Consider the following 23,438-nt stretch of genomic DNA (forward strand, 5'->3'; position numbering starts at 1 on the left):
TGTGATCAGGCCAAATGAAACACTGCTGGTGTGTCGGTGTCCTCAAGTCAGCTGCAGCTCTGGGGGGGGAGGACGGTGACGTCACGGCGGGCGACATAAACAAAGAGAGGCTTATTGCAAAAGTAGGCCGTTGTCCCAAGTGGCACGCTGGCTGCAAAGTCCTCTGACCCCGGGACAGCCAGCCGGTGACGTCCGAGTGCTCGTAAGTAAGTCATTTCTCATCTCACTTTCCGGCCTCATAAATTGCGGGACAATTGGTTTTAAAATGAGAAATGATATTAGGCAGTAGAAATAATCACATCCAGTTTGTGCTTCTTCTTTTTTTTATTCGTCTGAGATCATTTCAAGCATCTTTAAATGTACACTTGTCACAGAGGTATTTCTTTTTCTCCACAGTTTTTTTTTTTATACAAAAATGTTTGTAGTTAATAAAATACAGCCTCCAAGCCTCTTCTAACATCCTCCCTCTGTTCTGTAAGAGATGCCGGAAAACAATCCGCATCCGGTGCCGGTGCTGCTGCGCGTGATGCTCACCTGAGGTTCTTCATTTGAACCTCGATTACGACATCAGATGTCGATCGGTGGGACTGATATTTGTGAACTATTATCTCGCGAAGGAACTCTCACGTGCGCTGGTGAATGCGAACCGGTCCTGGATTTAATTTTAAAAGTGGTCTTGGTTATATTGTTAGTAGAGTTTTATCTTTGCTGTTTCTGTTCTCTGTATCCCGTGCTACTAAATGCCGCGGTAAATATCGGCCTGTCACCGATACGTTGGGTTTCGGCTGATGTGCGACGGTGTGAAAACTTTGTTCGCGCAACTTAATGCCGTAAAAGATCGTTGAGGACAATTAGACATTTTTCGATTTGTGTGCGTTGGAAAAGAAAACTGTAAAATATTCCGCCTCAGTTCCGTATCTTTGTCACAAGTGTTTGATAACCACATGGGAGACATCATTGCAAAAAAAAAAAAAAGTGTGTTAATATAAAACTGTACATACAGAATATATAAAGGATATCAGCTGATAAATTGATATCAAATTTGTTTTACTCCAAAATGTTGGTGTCAGCATTGGCCACAAAACTCCAGTCTCAGCCGGGCTCCAGAAAATAGATGATAACCTTCACTTGAGGTGAATGGAGTCGCCATTAACATTACGAGTGGCAGCCACTTTTTAAATCATTTGTTTATTATGAAATACGATGCCCTCACCCCGACCGGTCGGGGCAGATGCTCTCCACCTCGGAGCCTGGTTCTGTCGGAGGTTCCTTCCTGTTTTTCCGTCCCTCTGTTGGAGGTTTTTCTCCCTTTTAAAGAGGAGTTTTTCCCTCTTAGTTTATGTGTGAACTGTTGAATTGTTGTGTTTCTCTGGACGACGCTGTAAAGTTCTGCTGGAAGGACTTTAATGTGTGTTAAGTGCCGTGAAATAACCTGTGTTGTGATTTGGTGCTGCATGCAGAAAATTGAATTGAATTAATGCTCTTTTGCTTCTTGCAACATTTTAAAAATGTTTTTTTTTTTTCCCTTTTGGTTTGAGGCGGCATCAGTGTTTCGTTTTTAAAACGTTTTTTTTTGATGATATAACCCTGTTAGGCCGTTGAGGTTGTTTTTTTCCCCCCTTTTACCCCGAGTGGGTAACGATGCGTATGTGGAGGACAGTGATACCCTCTCCTGTAGCTGCTGGGGAATCAGTCACGTGGCAGGCCGAATGCTTGCTGTCAAGGGGAATCGGACGACGGCCTTCATGGCGACCGACAGTCCTCCTAATCACCGCCACCGCTCCGCTGCCCTTTTTGCACTGTGTTTGTTTGCACTGTCACCCTACAGCCACACTCCCTGCATTGTGGGTCCTATGGCTCGATAGTCAGATGACATGGCAGCGGGGTCAGCAGTGCACAACACTGGAAAGTGAGAGTGACGTTCCAGCCTGGGGGGGGAGGGAGGGGAGGGAGGGAGGGAGGAGGGGGGGGGAGTCAGAAGTGAGAACACCGTGGCTTGAAAGTCTGCAGGCTGTAAATAGCTCCTGGACCTGGGAGTCAGGGGATCAACAGGGTCTAATCACAGAGTGGCAGTGCTATTGGAGATTGAGGAGGGGGGCAGTCAATGTGTTTGGCAGTTATTTTGGGAAGGATTTTGGTGAGATGGTCGACTGGACCCGGCCTCTGTATCTTGATTTTTTTTTTAGCCTATAGGTCAATTGGGAAGCTCTCATGGAGATCAACAAGAAAGAGGATAAAGAAGATGACAGTGAGTGTTGGTTGGTTGGGAAGATTTTAGGCTCAGAGTCAGGTGTGTGTGTGTGTGTGTGTGTGTGTGTGTGTGTGTGTGTGTGTGTGTGTGTGTGTGTGTGTGTGTGTGTGTGTGTGTGTGTGTGTGTGTGTGCGTGCGCGCTTCTAGTTCAGCCTCTTGCGGGTTGTTCCTTTTTCACAGCTTCCTGTTTGCCCTCTTGATTTCCTGTGTTTCAAGATTCGACTAGTAGTTCATCATATGTTCAGAAAATCTAAAACCAAGTCACCTTGCGGTTTGTCTTTGGGCGGTTAAAAATGAATTTTGAGCCAAACACGCGTGTCTTCAGTGTATAATCCCTGGGCCTGTATCTCAGATAATCCTGTTGATTCACTTATAACCTTCAACCATGTAGTTCTCTACCATACTCCACATGGTCACGTGTTGTTTTGTATAATTGCCAAAGAGCTCAACATCCCATGTTATTGACATCATGTTGCCTCAGCAGTTCTTATGGTCTTGTACTGTGCACACGAGGTGCGATTTCTAGTTGAGCACTTGGATACTGGATTTCATTGCCAGGTCAACTGAGAGCTTCGGTGCAGTCTCTCTGCTTTTATTAAGAGATTAGACCTACTTGGGTTTCTCAGAATAGTTCTTCTAATATTGTTGCAGCCCCGGGCCCTGAGGGGGAGATGACAAAGGAGGATGTTTCGGAGCCTGTTGAAGGGGACACCGTCCTCGGCTGCCACACCAGGCTCTCGTCTCATCAGCGGCCGGTTATCCACCAGGTGGCCTCTGCACCCATGCCGAGTGACTGTGGTGAGCGTCCACACGTGCACACATTCACCACCTGCACACACTGGCGCAGCGTCGCATTTCGGGCTAGTGAACGAGCCCACGGGCAGCAGCCAACCGACGGTGAAAAGACTCCCCCGTCTGTCTGATCATGTGGTCGACGTCACGGTGGAGAGATGACGTATTAAAAACTGTATTATGGTTGCTGACCATTTGATAAGTGCAGTAGTGAAGACAAATCATGATGCAAAGGGTAAAATTAGAATCTGGGATGATGATGATGAAGATCCTGAAACTTGTTGTGAATCACCGAGCCGACTCGTTTTGTCATATCATCATTCTGAATATTATGAAGAATTAAACACAAGTTTTGTTAGTTTGCATTAACATAAATTAATGATCCCAGATTTAAAAAAAAACAAAACAAAAAACGGATACATTTTTCAGTGACAGTTTGACTTTGTTATCTTGTGCAGTCATTTTTCCTAAACATGAAACCGTATCGGTTTAGAAAGTGAGTGCTAATGCTCTTCCCAGAGTATCATGGATTAAACCACGTGGTCCCGAATTAACCGAAGGAGCTTTTAAACAGATACACCGAGCAACACGAATGCAGCCGGTTTGATGCTTGTTAGATTACACAGTAAGTGTTTTCTTTGGCCTTTCACAGCGAATGCCATTCGTTTTCAGCCTGAGTCGGGTCCTCTAATGCTTCATTTGTTTTACAGCATGCCATCCACTGTCACATCTGATTTTATTCGCCTCTTCAACCACTGCAAGGGCATTTCCTAAGATTAGCAATTTGACTGAATCGATTGAACAGTCTGTTGTAGAAATTAAATGCGTTTCTGTGCTGCAGAGCTTCACGCATGCTGTCTCCACGTTGCACAGGCAGGAGGAGAAAAAAAGACCAGAAAGCTTCAGTTGCAGTTAACATGCGTCATATTTGTGCCCGTCACCTCCTCCAGAGTTCTCCTTCTTTGACCCCAGCGAGCCGCAGTGCAGGGAGGTTCTTCTGGACCCCAGCACCACCATACCAGAGCTGTTTGCTGTCCTCAGGCAGTGGGTGCCCCAAGTTCAGAAGAATGTCCACGTCATCGGCAATGAGGTGACACAGTTCAGTATTTTTAAACTGTCCTCAATGCGCTTTGATATTGCTTAATTCCCTCAGTACAGCCTGTCTCTGTCTGCTTTGATTTTCATCGTAGCCACAATATCAGCCAAAACACCAGAATACTTAAGAATGAAAAAAAAAAAGTCTGATTTGTAGTTGTTAGCGGAGTCCCTGCCAACGCACCCCAAAACTACCTCTTCTCTGAGTTACACAAAGTAGCTGCAATGCAGTAAATAGTGCGGGAAGAACTCATCTCAAGGGTAAAAGCAGTCAATTACTTTCTCTCACTTAGTAACTGCGACCCCTGAGAAGTAAACGCCTCATTTCAATGTCAGTTTGCGCAACAATTCTTCCCCAAACGTTAGGGTGACCAGAGTTATGAGAGGCCCAGCATGCTTGTCATTCATCAGATCAGTGGCCTTCCCCGAGTTTCACTTTATAGCCTGTTATGTATTATTTCTGCACAGAGACGCCGAGGCCTCAGTGGCACATATCTTGTCTTTGCACAGATCCTAAAGAGAGGCTGCGGTGTGAATGATCGAGACGGTTTGACAGATATGAGCCTCCTGCACTACTGCTGCAAGGCCGGGGCGCCGGGCATCGGTTAGTATTGACAGGGGTGTTGAACGAACTCTCTCGGCTGCGCTGTCAATGTGTACACGTATGTACTCTGGCTTCTCCGTGTATTAGTTTATTGCTACTCGGACCACTGAACATAATCCTGTAACTCTGTAAGCACTGTTATTTATCAGCCACTTCTTAAAAACAGTCTCTAGCGCTGACGTACTGTCTGTTACTACACCCCCCTCCCAGCACACTCATATATTCTCCTCTGGTCTGAAGGTGATGCAGAGACGGCGGCCAGCTTTGCCCACCGGCTCCTCGCTTTGGGTGCCGATCCCAACCTTCGCTCACGCTGGACGAACATGAGGGCTCTGCACTACGCAGCTTACTTCGACGTGCCCCAGCTTATCCGTGTGGTGCTGCTGGCCTCCCAACCTGCAGGTGAGAGCACAGCTGCAGCCAGAGAAGACGGAGGGAAGGTCGCCTCGGCAGCGAAGCACAGGGCGAACGTATTCAAAACCAACTGCAGAGGGGATTTAAGGCTCATTAATTTATCTTTTCGCCGTGGTAAACACGCTGAGTTGCAGTTAATTAGGTGCAGCCACATTCACTACATCCACGACGACATTGTATTCTACGGAGGCTGGAGTTTGTGCTGCTGAATTGTGTGCGTGCTAAATTTTGTCCTTCACTTTTTATTTACAGCACAAGTTGATTGCTCCAGATAAATTAAGTGTACGTACTGGCAACTCATTGTGTGCAGTATAAACAGACTTGGACAGTGTCAGCAGGAATTTACTGCAGATTGATCACATTTATTTTGATTATCACTCATTTCACACAAGAATGGTGTCCAATTTCTGAAAATCATTACTCAGCAGCTGAAGCCTTGTTGATGATAAAGGGAAAAGCATTGTATACTGCTGTCTTTCTTAAAGCAGGTCCTTGACTTGGTGAGCACAGAGACGAGGCCTAAAACAAAGCTTCACTGATTTTAACCATCACACTTGTATTTTACAGCAGTATTACATTGTATATCAGAATCCTGTATTTTGTAACAATAGAAAAGACGATTCCTTTGTAATTGCATGCAAGTGGCTATTGGCTGTGATTATTGATTGTAATAACTGAAGTCTTAACTTGATATATTCAGTTTTAAAAACAGCACTTTCAGAGTGAACCCTTTACATTTTACCAGAGGTGTGCCATATACAGTGGTGTGAAAAAGTGTTTGCCCCCTTCCTGATTTCCAATTGTTTTGCATGTCTGTCACACTTAAATGTTTCAGATCATCAAACAAATTTAAATATTAGTCAAAGATAACACAAGTAAACACAAAATGCAGTTTTTAAATGAAAGTTTTTATTATTAATGGTAGAAAAAAAATCCAAACCCACATGGCCCTGTGTGAAAAAGTGTTTGCCCCCTCCTGTTAAAACAGAACTTAACTGTGGTTTATCACACCTGAGTTCAATTTCTCTAGCCACACCCAGGCCTGATTACTGCCACACCTGATCTCAATCAAGAAATCACTTCAATAGGACCTGCCTGACAAAGTGAAGGAGACCAGAAGATCCTCAAAAGATAGACATCATGCTGAGATCCAAAGAAATTCAGGAACAAATGAGAAAGACAGTAATTGAGATCCATCAGTCTGGAAAAGGTTCTAAAACCATTTCTAAAGCTTTGGGACTCCAGAGAACCACAGTGAGAGCCATTATCCACAAATGGAGAAAACATGGAACAGTGGTGAACCTTCTCAGGAGCGACCGGCTGACCAAAATTACCCCGAGAGAGCAGCGACGACTCATCCGAGAGGTCACAAAAGACCCCGCGACAACATCCAGAGAACTGCAGGCCTCACTTGCCTCAGTTAAGGTCAGTGTTCATGACTCCACCATAAGAAAGAGACGGGGCAGAAATGGCTGCATGGCAGAGCTCCAAGACCAAAACCACCGCTGAGCAAAAAGAACATTAAGGCTCGTCTCATTTTTGCCAGAAAACATCTTGATGATCCCCGAGACTTTTGGGAAAATACTCTGTGGACTGACGAGACAAAAGTTGAACTTTTTGGAAGGTGTGTGTCCCGTTACATCTGGCATAAAAGTAACACCGCATTTCAGAAAAATCATACCAACAGTAAAATATGGTGGTGGTGGTGTGATGGTCTGGGGCTGTTTTGCTGCTTCAGGACCTGGAAGACTTGCTGTGATAAATGGAACCATGAATTCTACCGTCTACCAAAACATCCTGAAGGAGAACGTCCGGCCGTCTGTTCGTGACCTCAAGCTGAAGCCAACTTGGGTTCTGCAGCAGGACAATGATCCAAAACACACCAGCAAGTCCACCTCTGAATGGATGAAGAGAAACAAAATGAAGACTTTGGAGTGGCCTCGTCAAAGTCCTGACCTGAATCCTCTTGAGATGCTGTGGCATGACCTTAAAGAGGCGGTTGGTGCTGGAAAACCCTCCAATGTGGCTGAATTACAACAACTCTGCAAAGATGAGTCGGCCAACATTCCTCCACAGCTGGAAAAGACTCATTGGAAGTTATCGCAAACGCTTGATTGCAGTTGTTGCTGCTGAGGGTGGCCCAACCGGTTATTAGGTTTAGGGGGGAAACACTTTTTCACACAGGGCCATGTGGGTTTGGATTGTTTTTCTCCCTTAATAATAAAAACCTTCATTTAAAAACTGCATTTTGTTTACTTCTGTTATCTTTGACTAATATTTAAATTTGTTTGATGATCTAAAATATTTAAGTGTGACAAACATGCAAAAAAATAAGAAATCAGGAAGGGGGCAAACACTTTTTCACACCGCTGTATATACCATATAATTGTCCACTTAACAATAGGATCTGACCCTGAGGGGTTCCGGCATGACGATATAAATACAGAGAGACTGATGGCAGCCCTGTTCATGACTGTTGCTGACTGCCTTCGGCCCTGATGGCAGCTGCCAGATTACTGTAGAAATGACTCGGCATTGGACCTGCGGGCTGTTCCCAGATGTAGTTTTCTGAGTTATCTGCATATTTGATGTCTTTTGACATTAGTCCATGTTTCAGTCTTGAGAGAATTCTGGGTTTTTCATAGCGACCTTAAATCTGCAATACTTGAACTAAGGTCATTTATGTCCGTTTTTAATCAGCTGCGTGTAAATGATGGTCAATAATTGTCAATCTCGGTGTCTTAATTTAAGACGGTTCGTATACATCATCTTGGTCTTCTTTTTTTTTGTAGAGGTTGATGCCACCTGCAGTGACTTTGATTTTGGCACAGCCCTGCACATTGCTGCATCCAACCTGTGCACTTCAGCTGTCAAATGTCTCCTGGAGCTCGGAGCCAATCCGTCTTTCAGGGTAAGTGTCACTGTTCTTCTGCGTATCCTCACACAGCTGCAGACTTTAAATAAAATGTTTAATTAAAAAAAAAAAGAAAAAAAAGATTAAATTTAGTTAGGGTTGCATGTCAACAGCGATCTATTTAGTCAATTTCAGTTCACCAGGAACAAAATTGATTTCCTTCAATTCTTGATGTGTTGTTTACATCAGATAGAGAACATCTTAGAATATATCATGGGAACTTCAGTCCTCCTCACTCAGCAAATGAACAACGGTGTCGTTTCCTTGGGTATAAAAAAGTGTAAAGTGCACATTAAAGGCAAAGCGTGAAACTTGACAGTTATTGAAGAACTGGAAGCATCATTGTGAATAAAGAAATGTATTTTAATACAGCTTCACATGGACTGTCAGCACCAAATGCATCAACAAAGTACAGACTTTGCTGATCACTTTGAGCAAAGACAGGGCAGAAACTTGAAGACATATTTCAGGGCAGACAGCTTTGTCACATCAGGAGAAGCACAAGTGTATTTATGATGGCTGCATTCCACTTAGGGGAGGTTCTGCTATCAGACATGCTGTTTCACTGCCATGACTTCTGAGGGCACTTGATGCAACCGAGGCAATATTAATGTTATCGATTCCACTCACTCCGCTTTTCCTGCTGTGACAGGTGAAAAGGTCTTTTCATCGAAACTCGGGCGTAGCTGGTGCAAAAAAAAGTTTGGAGAGGGGTTCAAATAAGGGGAAAGTAGCTTGTGTACAAGCATACAAATACACACATACATTTCCAGGTGAAAACACAACAATCAGGACCACAGTACGTGTAAACAATTTTATTCTCTTTCAAAATTCAATTATTTAGAAATATATTTTGAAGTTATGACATTAATACATCAATACCACATTCTTTCTATGTATTTTTAAAAATTGTTTTTTTTTATATTGACCAATTTTTCTTCTTTAATTAACCAACTAATAACTTCAGCAGTATTGTCACCTCAGTGTAGTTCTAAAAAGTAAAAAATAGCCCATAATCTCAACAAAGACTTGATTGTTGTGTGTCATAGCTGTTGTATTGGATTGTCTTAGATGTTAATGACAGCGTCTGCCCTCTGCATCCGCTCACACACACACCATTCTTGGAAACCTCACTAACCCATTTCCAAAACCTTCCTTATGTGAAGTCATCTTTGTTTACTGCCTGACAGAATTGCAGTGATTTGACGGAGATCTTTGCCAAAGAACTCCTTATGCTCAGGAAGAAATATAACAGATTGCCATCTCGAGTACTATCAGGCCAGATAATCCATCAGGCCTCCCGAGTTATTGCATTCTATATATTCCGTGATCTTTTGTGCGCATTTCCTGTTTGGCATTTTCTGACTCAGCCGTCAGATGACGCCTAAAAAGGCAGCTGTTGAGAATACAGCTTTCCTCGGCATATTTTGAATGGATTTACCACTCGAACACCTCAGAGCGCTCCGTCTGCCTGCCTCGTGCCTCTTGCAGTCATTTAAAGCTCGGTCGAGGGATTTGCTTGAACGGCGCTGATCGTCAGTTATCTTGAACTGAAGCATATATGCAGAATCCCAGTAGACTGTAATGTGACATCAAGAGAATATAGTCTGTAATAACAGAATTTTTTTTTTTCGATCTGCACTTAGAACTTTCATGTCTCTTTATGCGGTTGCTGCCTTTTACATCAAGCACTGGGTTTTTCAGACTCATTAACTGTTTGACAGCCGATCCCATGTTTGTTCTTTGTATGCACTAATTTTCCCACTGGAGGTCACCAAAGCACTGCGCACCATAATCCAATAATTTCCTTGCTCAAAGATGCGTGCAGGCTCCTGTGTTTGTCAGTGTGTGAATGCAATGCCTGATTAGTGAGTGGACAATGGTTGGTATTAACCAGCCTGGCATTTAACTCTTGTATTAAGAGGTCTTCCAGGTTAAAGAAAGGGACGGTCGGTCCTTATCTTGCCAAGCAAAAGTTAAAATGCCGCAGAGGGAAGATTTTTTTCTTTCTGCTGTAAGGTTTATCATGTTTATGCTGCTGCGAATAAGCTTTACAGATGTTACATCATGTTTGATAAGTACTCAAAAGTCGAGGACAAACTGCACAGAACACAAAGAAAAGTCAGATACAAGTTTTTTTTTGCGTGGAACAAGGAAAACGGTCTCTTAATACTTTCATTGACAATTTTGTTTAGTCAAAAAAAGTGTGTATTGCATCATCACCCACACTATTCACCACGCATTCATTTGTGATTTACTTGATGCTCTACCTGCTAAATTGTGTCAGTTTAAAAAAAGGTAGTGGTGGCTGGCAGCGAGTTAAAATGGCTTCATACCGGAGCCAAGAAGTTCAGTTTTCCTTTGAGTAAAGGTCAGATTTGGAAGTAGTTTAATTTGATATTTCTTTTCTCTGACTCTGCAGAGATTCGTCACAACAAAGCATTGGAAAGTTTTAAAAGGATGGAAAAATAAAAATGCTGCTGGCCTTTCATGCTTTCCTCACCACATATCTCATAGCGGTGGCAACTCATCATGCTTTCCATTAGTAGCAAGATGCTGTGGTGGATCGCTTTCTGATTTTTTTTTTCCCTTTTGAGTTTTGATGTCAGCCACTGTTGCAAGACTGTTTGGTATATGCAAGAGTTTTCATTGGTAGAATGACCCCATCTTTTCCACATTTGACTGGCAGCAGCATACAGCTCATGGGAGCTTCAGCTGTTGAGAATTATTATGTATTATATATTATGTGGGCACAATTTTTGGAAGTAGCTGCTTCTTGGTTCCATAGATGTCAGTTAGATTAAGCTCACTTGTTCCTACTTTTTTGGGCGTTTACATACCTGAAAATATATTTGATCAGTTTAATGTGTGATGATAACCTGCCTCAACTTCATTTAATTGGTCCGAAAGTGTTTTCACATTGCAAACAAAGTGAGCCGTGGTTTAGTTTGATGCGGCCTGAGGTCGCCTCTGTTGGTCAGGCCAAATGTTGGTCCTTTGATCCGGACCGAGGTCCGAGGCAGCTTTCACACCGGCTGTTTTTGGTCCGGACCAAACAAGGTGTGTGTGAAAGCACCTTTAGATGATTGAGTGTTTCTAAAGTACACACATTTACTTTCTTTTGCTGTACTCACTCCTGTACAACATTTTTTTTTTTTCCAGATATTCTGTCTGTAAATTGCAGTGGATAAACATCAGAAGCACCTTTTAAATAAAAGCAGTTGAGTACAAAAGTACAGTCTCAAAATTGGCCATGAGTTTAATACATAAGTCTTTGTCATAATGTTGACATGAACTGAACATATCATCTCACTAAATGTTTGAGAATCAGTATGGCTGCTGTGTAGTTGGAAAAGCTGTTGGTTCCCCATCAGTGAGTGTTCGACAGTGTTTCAAGTGGTTCACTGTGAGATCTTGGTTGCATTTTAATAGGGAACCTCAATGAAACTGTCTTGTTTTTATTCTGCTGAATAACCTGAAAAAAAAAATACAGTAATCCATTATTAAATATGCTCTATTAACAGGAGAAAAATCCTCATTGAACTGCACACGTCTTTCCTTCAACCAGTCCACTGAGATATTCTCTTAACTACCCGCAGTGTGTGTGTGTGTGTGTGTGTGTGTGTGTGTGTGTGTGTGTGTGTGTGTGTGTGTGTGTGTGTGTGTGTGTGTGTGTGTGTGTGTGTGTGTGTGAGAGAGTTAGCTCAGTGTTAGAACATGAGTGCGGCAGACCTTGGCGATGAAAGGCGCGCTCCTTCTGATTTTGTTAAAGAGTGCTGGTATTATTGCTGTTGGAGTTTGTGGAGAATGTGCTCGTACCCAGTGACTCTGGAACAGTACGACTGAATGAGCTCTCCTCATCTGTCACGCCTTCGCAGCCGTCTCTTCCTGCCTTCGCTTCCTGTCTTCATGAAGTTGACGGCTTATTTCACTCGTGTTTTTGTCTTGTAGTATATAAAGCACCACGTGGACATGTTATCAAGGTTTAAAACTTGATTTTCACCTTTTAAGCCCAGCGTCTTCATTCAGTAATAATCACAATCTTTTTGAAGATCGAGTTTCTTTTTTTTTTTTCTTCTCTCTGCAGTTTGACATCAGGGAGGCTGATACTGCTCTCGTTATTTTTATTTTTTATTTTTTATCAAATATTGTTCATTATTGTGAGAGCTGGCAAGCTGTCATTGTATTATTAGGTAGATGGCTAAAGATAAAGCAGTGTTATGTGTTGATCAGATAAAACAGCTGCCTCTTTTCCAGTAAATGCTGCTTTTTTTTTAGTTGGTATCCAGCAGCAGCCTGCTGGCGTGCCAGCGCTCACATGCACTTTCTTCAGCAAGTACATTCTCTTGTTTATATAACATTTATTAGGCACGCTGGCAAAAATATTCTTTTGTTGAATGAAATTCAGTGTAATTCAGCAGAATATCATTACTGTCCTGTTCTTCCTACAGAATGAAAAAGGGCAGTGTCCAGCCGACGTGGTTCCCGACCCCCTCGACATGCCCCTGGAGATGGCAGATGCAGCCGCCGTGGCCAAAGAGCTCCGGACTCTGCTGAGACAGGCTTTACCCAGACCCAGCTCCCCTCTGCCCCTCACCCTGCAAGCCCAGTCCCTTCCTGCTCTCTCGGATAAGGCCAGGATTCAGCTCGCCTCCATGGGAATCCGACTGGGGGACCGCGTGGTGATAGCTGGACAGAAGGTGCGTTGTAGGTCCCTGTTGAAGGGCGAGAGCGATGATCTTCCCAAATCCTTCAGATGCAGCTTTTTTTTTAGTCTTGCCTGAAGGTGTGCTAAGATTTCTCTGAAACAAATGTCTATCTGTCACATCTCAAAGTTGTACAATAGAGGGAAGATTTGCAACCTAATTAGGACCCCTTAATTAGCTGATTTCAAATGAGTGTACACTTCTCCAGTTTCAGAGATGAACTCTGAAATCAGCTCTCTCTTTGACGCAGCGATGCATTTAAGGAAAGCTGTAGTGACAAACACTTGGCTGTATTTTTGGTGCAGTACCTGTCTATGCGGCTAGCCTCGGGTTAGGGCCGCATTCGGCCCGTTTCCACCTCAAATGGACAAAAACATTACGAGTACTGACAAGACAAACGACAGCACAACCGTTTCTTATACTGTCTCATACTAACACATGAAGTCACTGATGAGACAATTAGCTGGTGCACCATCCAATTCCAAATAGCGCAGGAATGGCAATCTGTTACTGTAAATTAGAGGCTTAAAGATAGTTTGTCATCTCTATCATAATGACATTAGCAGGTTTTGAAAAGAGGCTCTGCTCAGTGTAAAATAGGGCGTCACCTTGATAACGCATGATTGACATTTGGATCGTTCCTCTATAAATTATAACCATGTCAGCTATTTACATACAGCACATGTAAACACGACATAAGTTGACCAAAGTGCTGCACAGCATCAAGCAGAAACACAGCTGTTTGGACAATCTTGTCATTTGTAATATATTTTACCCAGAGCGGGGATTCTGTTTAAAAAAAAACAAAGTTAATAATCAGGTTTTCCAACAGGAATCATTACGTCAGGCTGACGGTGATAATGTGCAACACACTGTAAAAGACCTGCACACAAACCTTACACGGCATGTTCTCTCTATAGCAACAACACCACACATCACCAATCACTACAACTGGACCATGAACATAAATCTTCCATCTCTCCAACGCCTGCTTTTTCATGTAATAATCAAAAAAGTTAGGCGCTACTCAGAGACAGAGGCTTTGCTTAGGGTTATATTTTCTACAATTATTATGGCCCTCAACCAAGAAAATATCATTTCCAGTTGCTAGGCAACACTCTTTTGGCAACCTTCCCGCATTCGGGGTTATGTCTGTCTGCCATGTATTTTCTGGCATATCATCAACATTAATGTGAGCTTGTCGAAGTTCAACTAACTCCTGTTATGATACTTTTAAATGTCTGCAAACAGTATTAGAAGTTTTTAAAATGTTCATGCTCTTCTTCTTCACCTGTGGGTCAGCCTTTTAACTAATCACTGAATCAAACAGTCCATGTTGTGCACAGCCGGAAGTGAGAACGAAACTGTGATGGTTGTTTCTTTGTTGCAGTGAAAATGTTTAATGAGCTCAAGTGTTTGAAAATTGACGAGTGAAATGTAAACAAATTGATACGCTGACATTGCACTAGTGCTATAATAATTCGAAGCCTTTATGTAAAGTTTTAGTCAAAATGTAATCACAAAATATCTTTTTACACGCAGTAGTACACTGTAGCTACGGGTTGAGTATGTGTGTGTTGAGTATCGGTTTGTTATTGTTCAGAAGCTTATTCAGCTGGTTTGGTGGAGTTCAGCTATGTGAATACATGTTAGAGTGTGCGAGACCTACATGACCGTAGTAGTAGTGGTAGTAGTTTATTTTTTCAAAGTAGCTTTCAGAGGAAAAAAGGTTGGAGACCTCTGCTGTGTTTCTGTCTGATCGCAGTTGGTGTTTCAGCTTTTGTTGTTGCTGATGTTTTTTTTCAGTTGCAGCAATTTTCTTTTTAATGAATTAAATACCAACGTTTTTATTATTTTCATATTTATTTAAAATAAGTGTATTTGGCAACAGATTTGTACTTTTCACCAAATTTCTTTTTCAAATTCCAATAAATTCTTCAGTATTATTGCTGTCAAGATGAACCACCCAACGTTCACTTCAACTACGCGTGTCATCCTTTGGACATGGAGCGTGCTTTGAAAGCAGTGGAGCTTGCGCCCCATAAGTACAACATTTTTTCTCATGGGGTCCATGGCAAAGTTTAACTTTGACAATTTACTTGACAGTGTCTCTCCTCCTCTGAACCTCAGACACTTTGTCTTTCTACTTTCTGAAATCTGGTGTGCACCTGTATCAGGATGACAACATGAGCCCAGTCCACCCTCAATCTATGTATAATATCCATAATATAAGACATAAACCTGTAGGCGACATTGTGTATTATAATTTCTGAGTCTTAAGTTAAAATAATAAATAAATAAAAATCTCGGTGTTACACCTTCTGTGTTCCACCAGATTATTTTTTTCAATATTACCTCAGTACTAACACTCCAAAAAAAAAAAAAAAAAAAAAAATCCATTTTGATTTTAAAGTGATGCAATTTAAACAATTAGTTTGTAGTGACATCTTTACTCTTTTACAAATGATCTTGGACTTCATGAGTTAAGTCAGTTAAAAACCCAATATCACAAATTTCCAATTTGCCTCTAAGATTGTTTTTCTGTCTGCATGGCATACGATAGCCTCTCTTCTACGACCTCTAGTGTGGGCCCCCTTTTCCAAACCTCCTCAATGGGGTAAACAAATATGAGCTTATTCCCTCCACCACACCAGAAAACACATTTGTTAAAGTTACAGTGGTTCTTCAGAACAGTGTTTGGTTTTCTTGATCCCATTGGCATAAAATAAAATTGTATTCATTCTAAAATAACTTCACTATGACAAAAGAAATCCTGAAAATGGACTCATATTAGATTGGGGAGTTCCTTCTCTTGGGGCTCAGCAGTTTATTAAATTTGAATGGAGCCTCAAATTCGACAATTTCTATGTAATTTCAGGCCCGAAGAGATGACGTAGTCAAAGGGCTGGTGCTCGCTCTGTTTTAACACTTTTAAGTAAGTGTGAATTTTGAAAGAACTTGTAAACAACCAAACAGGTGAGTCATCTGCGGTGCAGGCATGTCTGAATTGGTTCCATTTGACAACAAGGAAACACAAATTCTTGCTCAACCAGACATTTGCTCCAAAAGAATGAATCATTGACGGGAGTTTTGTGCCACACTGAGAAAAGAAATGCAACATGCCAAGTTGTGGAGATTGGCTAATCAGAACTGCTGTTATCTTCCCTAGGCTTTCTGGCTCAGTCTCATGCTTTGATCTCTATTTCATCTTTTTAATTGTCTCTTCTGCAGCTTTAGTGGAAAAAAGTCACATTCAAATGTTGTTCCGTTTCTGATGGTGGTTCTGCTCTTGGCATAGTGGATGGCAGGAAGATGAAATGAAAATGAAATTTTGCGTTGATTTGATTTCCACATTGGGTTCATATTTGTTTTGAATCTCTGTGGAACATAATTGTGTGTGCGCAGGTTGGAACCTTGCGATTCTGCGGCAGCACCGAGTTCTCCGGAGGTCTTTGGGCCGGAGTGGAACTGGACAAACCGGAGGGGAAGAATGACGGCTCCGTGGCAGGGGTTCAGTATTTCACCTGTCGAATCAAACATGGTAGGTCATGCCACAGTTGTTGATTGACCACTTCCTCCCTCAACTAAATTAACAGCTGTATAGGACTAAATGGTCTGCTCAGTTTTTCAGTGTCATCTTGGACCGAGGAAATTACATTTGTCCTTTCGGTCACTTGTCAGTGAACGTAATGTGTTTTAGCTCATGCAATGTGTCTTCTGCTGCTGTTTCACTTATTTGTCTTATCATTCTGTAAGTCTTGTTATCTTCTGACTTGTGTGTACTTAAATTATTTGTCGTATGCTTTTTTTCATAGGAATTTTCGCTCCCCTGTCAAAGATAAGCAAACCTTTGGAAAGGCATAAAACCAGCACTACAAAGACATCGACACCCATACGCCCGCCTCGTCGCATAGACCTGTCCCGCATTACCTCCAAGATTAACACAGGTAAAGAAAAAATACCAAACGTGTTACTACTATGTCAGTAAATGTATTTAATGTGTGCATCCGATAAAAAGCTGTCTCTTGTGAAAGCTATGGGTGTTTGAACTGAACACCGGTCCAACTGGTTTTATTTTTATGATTGAATCTCTACTCGGGTCCTGTCAGGGTCACTAAACACGGCAACAAGGTCAACATGAGGCTCACACGTTTTTGTCCTGATAAACTTGCCTGAGGAGCTTTGCCAAAATGTACTGCGATAAAAGACTTAAAATTAACTATTGCTCACATGGACTTGAAAGACAGTGAAACTGAGTAGCCAGTGGCAAAGATGGCATGTCGTTTGAAAGGAGAACAGGAGAAATATCACTTCACCTACCGACTAATAATTTATAGCTGTTGGGACATGCAGTAATATTTGTTCATTCATTAAAACTTGTGCTATGCACTAGTTGTCTGCATCGCCTAATTAGCAAATATACTAGAACTCTGTATGCCAATTATTCATCAAAAAACATCACCAACGGCATTACAGTGAGTTTATCAGTCTATAAAATGCACTGCTGAAGATGTTGTCTTCATTAGTAATGATCTGGCAAATAAATAAAAAAAAAAAAATCAATTAAATGTACGAGAAGCAATCGCTCTATGTTTACCATGTTTCGGCGTAATGAAATGAAGTGATAGTTGTTGTATTGAATACGTTTCTATATGGAAACACGGTAGATACCTAAAGGGAAGGCCCTACTGACAGTTTTCATTGTGAGCCAGTGGGCGTTGAGCGTCCTATGGAGAAACTCGGTCACTCCACAGTGTTCAGATGAGGCCATCAGCCGCAGCCACTCGCTCATGCTGAGAAGAGGCTTTCTCACCTCTCTCCGACCCTATGAGCCATGTCACCGTGTGGTAGGATTTATTGCATCTGGGCTTTCATATTAATCTTCCTTGAATACTTTGAAAAGTGGATTCTGAATCGGTGCCAAAGGACAATGCATAAATTAAACTGCTGACAAGACCTTGCTCTCACAGTCCTTGGATGCCCACATCTTCAACTCCTGACTAATGACGTCTGCAGTCCAGTCACCTCCGAACATTGTAGAAACTTGTCTCGGTACGTTTCTGTGGTTTTTGCCACCTTTTTGGTTTTAAAGCTGAATTGTGGAGGTTTAATATTCAAAGGTTTTGAAGGCCAGTCGTCGTTGTTGTAAATAGAATAGCGAGACTCAGAAGCCCGTGGAGTGCAGTGATTGATACTCCAATTAAGCAGGGTTTAATAACTCGGGCATAGACAGGCTGAAACGCCTGGCAGCCATTCATCACAAGGTGCGTGTGATTGTGTGGCACGCAGCGTATGTGAGGGCATGTGTGCCTGCACCTCCTCACGACCCAGGAACCGGACTAATTTATGGTCACACACTTTTCAGGGCTTTTGTCAGCCATGGACTTCCTCTCTCAGCCACCTGTGTTTCACTGTCCCCTCGGATCAGCCGAGCAGACAGCTTGTTTGTGTTTATCTATAGATTGGATGGGTCATTGTGGAGCTGTCTCGTCTCAACTAACCGGAATAGACAGACACAGCAGAACGCCAGGCTGGCCCCTATTAGAGCGTGTCGACTGTAACTCGGACCTCAAAGGGTGGTGGGAACATGGACGACCTCACGAAGCGCCGCTGCTTGGATCAAAACGCCTCAGTTTGCGCTGCAGCCTGCCACTTGAAGTGAACGTCAGTTTGTGGAAATATTATAGAGAGCCAGGAGGTCTCCGCAAGCTAAAGGTCAAGTGCCAAGAAATGTTTGGTATTCTGAGTAGGAATGCAGTCTCCTCTTAAGAGTTCAAAGAAAAGACACAACTCTGTCTCTGAGGGAAGTGTTTCACAGCTCCCTCTAAATGTGAACCGAAATGGCAATCAATACACACAAGGCTGATGTAAGATTTTTTTTTCTAACATTTTCAAAGAGCAGTATAAAGTTTATACTCTGGTGATCTTTTAATGACTTCAGTGATGCGAGATAGTTTATCAGGAAGATTTTTGTGTGTATTAGGTTCTCATTAGAATTTAGGTTTTTTTCTTAAACCGGTTTAAATACATGGATGTTAATTTTATAGCCTATGAAACAACAAACTCCAAAAGGCCTTTGTCAGTTTACTGGAAAAGACACAAAAAGGACACAAAGCTTTTGTGTGCCTGTAACTGCTTGTCTCAGTGTATTTTAAGTGTTTTTATTGTGTGTTGAAGTTAAAGAGTTTCCATCATTTTTGTTTCACTGACAATGTCATGCTGTTCTCTATTTACATTTCTTCACTCTCCTGCTCTCGTGTTTTATCTTTACAGCGTAGACGTTTTGTTTCTCTCTTCTTGTTTTCTTTCTCCTAACTTGGTTTACATAAACTGTATTTCCATATCTTGGATTAACATTTGAAAACTTTTTTTTTTTTTTGTTCCTTTTTTGACAATGCACCTATGTTCATAATAGCCAATCATATGTCTAGTGTGTTTTTGGCAATCAAACAGACACGCCCCCAAAAACACTGCTTTTTGAAGCTTATTTTATAATTAATGACAGACGGCCAGATGGACAACCAGAAAACTAATAGGAAGGAGCGACTTTCGCTAACAACACCGAGATAACTTGTGGAAAAAAGGTATTGACTTTGGGTTTATGAGACTAGTTGAATGGAAGTCTATGGAGCCAACCTCTAGTGGCACTCGATGGTTTTGCAGTTTAAGGCACTTCAGTATCGTCCTAATTTTTCAGACCTGAAAACTGCGTCCACTTTTATTATATACAGTCTTTTATATAGGTTCCCTCGTTCAGTTAATTTAACCTGTCAATCTTAATAATTAATAAATGCACAACTCAATAATACTGCCAGTTGTCAAAGTGACTTTTATCACTCAAATCTTCTAATCCGAAGATTATTTCTCTGTGCTAAAGATAAATCACTCTCTCCCTGTTATCTTTGTGTGTCTGGGTGGAAAGGTTTATCTGTTAAAACAACATCTGATAATCAAAAAAGCCCGCCTGGTCCCGGTCAAGAGGGCGACACCTCAGTCACTACGACAGGTACTGCAGCTATAGTTGAGCCGGCTTCAATGCACTTGTAGCACAGAATGTAGTGTGGGAATGCGTTTGCACTATTTAGTATGAAGTATCTGATATATATATATATATAATGCACCTTAATACTTGAATCCAACATCACAATCCACCTCAGGGCAGTTCAACGGTAACAGAAATCTCTTCCAACCAAGAAAGTCCTGGATGTCATAAACTGATACTTTGACTGAAAACGAATGCAGGATACACAGTGGTTTATCAAAGCATAGTTTAAATAGAAGAACATAGATCTGATTGGGTGTTTGGAAAAATTGTATTTGAGTAGCTGAATACATATAGAAATCAGTATAGTTTCCTCGACCTAAAGTTTTTGGGCATGAAACCAAAACCCGGCCAGTCCAGACAGAAATGACCGGATCAGCAGCTCCAACTGTTTACCATCCATGACCATCCGTTCTTAGGGGCCCATTAGCCAAGCCTTACAATTGAAAACAACATTTGGGAAAAGGCTGAGAAGTTTTTTTTTTGCCCATCACTACCTGTGTTTCAATTTGTTTGTAGCTGAATCTTCCCTTCTTAAAGCACTTTGGCTCAGATTTAATCAATTAGCCTGGAAGAGTTGGGCACATAATGAACTTATGGCCTGTGAAGGTCCGTGAAAGTTAAAAGCTTAATGAGGTCCTGCCCAAATAGCTTCTTTTTTTTTTTTTTTGAGTGAAATTGGGCATTGTCCTGCCTTCATCTCATTATCTCATGTTGGAGGGGGGGATTAGCATGTTGGCCTTTAGTTGGATCTCGGTAATGGTAGACTGAGTTCACCCAGAATTGTACTGCCGTACAATGATGTGACACAGCTGCTTGGATTTCTGAAAACTCCAGTGGTAATTGTCTGGATCCTGATGCTGTCGGCGCTGTCACACCCAGGAGAATAAAAGGCAAAATGAAATTCATTTTTCCGATGGCATTACAGGAGTTCCTGATATTGGCCTAAATGGAAGGATGGATGACGGATTCATTATTAAGAAGTGGAGGCGCACATTTGGTGCTGTGATTTTATTTGATTTTCTCAGCAGAGTGGATAACAACTTTCCGACATGCAACAGCTTCTGCACGTTTTTCCGATCGATGTGTAGTGCGTGGCTAGCCGTGTTGATGTCTTTGTGTGAATTCGTTTGATTAGTTTCAACTTTTGACTCTGTGTTCAGTTTTGGTCATTTCTTTAGCAGGATTTTTTTTTTCTCTAAATTTGACCGTTGCGCTGCATCTCCTGTCTTTCCACCCGCAGGTATCCTCTCCCGCTCGCTCTCCTCTTCGTCCTCTTCGCTGGACTCCCGGCATGCGCCGGGCGCTCGACCTCGTCCACTGCCGAGACAACGCCTCCCTGCCAGGCAGCGCAGAGAGCGTTTTTCTCCAAGTCCCAGGACGACGCCTTCACCGGCCCTCCCCTCCTCTTCTGGCTCCACAGCACTTACAGCTGCAGGTCTCGTCAGCATGTGTATATCTATATATATATATATATATATATATATATATATAGATATGAAGGTCTTCTTCCCATCATGATGACAATCTAATTGTTTCAAATTGACAAGTAATTATCACGGCTGATAAATAGCTGTTGTTGATCTCTCTCTTCCAGGTCTTCGAAGTCGAACCCCTTCAGGTAGCAGCTCGGTGTGTGAGGGCTCCGAGGTGCGTCTGGGGGAGAGAGTGTTGGTGGTGGGCCAGAGAACCGGTGTGGTCCAATTCTACGGAAAGACCAGCTTTGCACCAGGTCAGTTGTTAAAACTGCGGTTCTCCCTATGAAATCACACTAAAATCTTTATATTTGGAGGCAAACATTTCATCTTTATCATTATGCTTGAATCACAAAGACAAAAAATGTTATTCGGCTAAATTTCTCCGGAAACATCAATTTAACTTCTCTGAAAATGATAAGTGGTTGTGAACTGGATTATTTGCAGTGGGTCTCATACATGGATATAAACATGGAAATGTTCACAAAAGTCAAATTTTCAAGGAGTGTGCTGAAACTTATAAATAATTAAATGAATGTAAACATTGTGATAGTGCAGCCAATTAGATTATTCGACTCCTTTGATTGTTTGTATGGATCAAATCTGTGCGGAGTTTGCATGTTCTCCCTGTGCTTGCGTGGGTTCTCTCCGGGTTCTCCGGCTTCCTCCCATCATCCAAAAACATGCACCTCAGGTCAGGTTACCTAGTGGCAGCCTGCTGCAGCAGCTCCCCCCTGAGAGCCCCCCTGCTGTAGCGAAGAAATTTCCCCTCGGGGATTAATAAAAGTGAAATAAAAAAAAAATGATCGCAGTTAAACAATCAAATAAATTTGTGTATAATTAAAAGAAAGCACTGGTTTGACATCGGACATGCGTGCAAATAATTTCATACAGCGAAAGTGTTAAAAGCGTATTATAGAAAATCAGTTTAGTGTTACAATAAAAAAAAAAAAAAACGTAGTTCTGCCATGGTTCAGAGTCGGGTTTATGGCAGCTTGAGTTTAAAAAGAACTTCAAAAGGAACATGGAAGCCATATTAAAATATTCATTATCCTTTTATTGAATCATGCCTGTCCCTACTTTGCTGTTTTCAGGGAAGACATAAAGAATTACTACAATTTTCTTCCTGAACGTATCCAGGTATTTTTGGTCGGGCAGTAAACTGGAGAGCTAGTGGTTTCTGTCCAAATAAATTATAATGATTGCACAGTTTAGGTAACCGTGTCGTCATTATAGGACTGAAAGAAAGTTTTTGATTCCTTGAAGGTATAAAAGTGAAATGACCTGAGCTTTGTCTCTCGAGAAACATAACTAAAGAAAGTTAACGTGGGTAAATTAACACCCCATAAAAATGACATATTGTTCACGTCCAAGGTTGAGTTTTCTTTAAGAAGTTTTATCCTTTGAAATAAGATGAATGAACGATCCTATTAAATGAGAGGAGTGCACGTTTTTTTCTTTAACTAGATAACTTCTATTCTCTTTTGATCTGTTGCAGGAAATGTCAAAATTGTTCGCATAATCATTGAATCTCTGCGCAATACCATTATTGTACAGTGAGTCACTTGTGGACGCCGAGATAAAGTGAAGCTCTGTTAAACGCGTCTCTTTCATCTTGTATGAACTCCATTACATGTTAAGTCGCAAGTTAGTGCAGTTGCAAACCTTGAGTTGGACAGAACATACTTAGAAAAATTAGATTTTAAAAAGCTGCTGCTGAGCAAAAGGCATTGAAAGCCAAACAGAAAACAGCTCTTGAGTTTTCATGAATATTTAGGCGGTAGTTCTACCCAGGCGTCAGTCATGTATGAATAAATTCGAATGTATCTCGCCACTGAGGATCTCGTTTGAAGGGATTTCAGTCTTAAGTTTCCTTTGATACTCGTAAATCAACGCTAGCTCTGTTATCTCAGTGCGCTGAGGACTGTGCTTCTGTAGCAAAAGCTCTTCATAGGAATACGAATTCTCTCTATCTTAGTTTGGCACTTGCAATGTGTATTGAAGTCATCATAAAGAGACAGGAAAATAAATGCTGCCTTGCATAGAAGAGCCACATGACTTTACAGGGCAGTGACTGAAAGCTAATGAAATAAGATGTTTTCTTGCCGCGGCCTCAGAGGGAGAACCGTTCACTCCACAGGAAGC

At 41.8% G+C, this 23,438-nt stretch overlaps 1 protein-coding gene across 6 annotated transcripts in view; it reads left to right on the forward strand.

The window, feature by feature from the left end:
* The window catches only part of LOC138636074 (CAP-Gly domain-containing linker protein 4-like), a 31,190-nt gene that overhangs the window by 851 nt on the left and 6,901 nt on the right, over nucleotides 1–23,438 (forward strand). Inside the window, exons 1-14 of one of the 6 annotated variants that reach the window (XM_069723907.1) lie at nucleotides 1,998–2,248; nucleotides 2,903–3,049; nucleotides 3,994–4,133; nucleotides 4,649–4,742; nucleotides 4,983–5,144; nucleotides 7,949–8,067; nucleotides 12,349–12,402; nucleotides 12,522–12,770; nucleotides 16,182–16,317; nucleotides 16,592–16,723; nucleotides 18,238–18,444; nucleotides 19,699–19,782; nucleotides 21,062–21,256; nucleotides 21,416–21,550. In XM_069723907.1, coding sequence (XP_069580008.1) covers nucleotides 2,212–2,248; nucleotides 2,903–3,049; nucleotides 3,994–4,133; nucleotides 4,649–4,742; nucleotides 4,983–5,144; nucleotides 7,949–8,067; nucleotides 12,349–12,402; nucleotides 12,522–12,770; nucleotides 16,182–16,317; nucleotides 16,592–16,723; nucleotides 18,238–18,444; nucleotides 19,699–19,782; nucleotides 21,062–21,256; nucleotides 21,416–21,550 — 1,891 coding nt within the window. In that variant the 5' untranslated portion in view covers nucleotides 1,998–2,211. Of the gene's footprint in view, nucleotides 1–1,997; nucleotides 2,249–2,902; nucleotides 3,050–3,993; nucleotides 4,134–4,648; nucleotides 4,743–4,982; nucleotides 5,145–7,948; nucleotides 8,068–12,348; nucleotides 12,403–12,521; nucleotides 12,771–16,181; nucleotides 16,318–16,591; nucleotides 16,724–18,237; nucleotides 18,445–19,698; nucleotides 19,783–21,061; nucleotides 21,257–21,415; nucleotides 21,551–23,438 lie in introns of those variants that run through there. The other 5 variants (XM_069723909.1, XM_069723910.1, XM_069723908.1 and 2 more) reach the window with 5 other exon arrangements.

Source organism: Brachyistius frenatus, unplaced genomic scaffold, assembly GCF_029030835.1.
Source record: "Brachyistius frenatus isolate BFR_SWC_R1_liver_20210118 unplaced genomic scaffold, ASM2903083v1 Contig_350, whole genome shotgun sequence".
NCBI lineage: Eukaryota > Metazoa > Chordata > Actinopteri > Embiotocidae > Brachyistius > Brachyistius frenatus.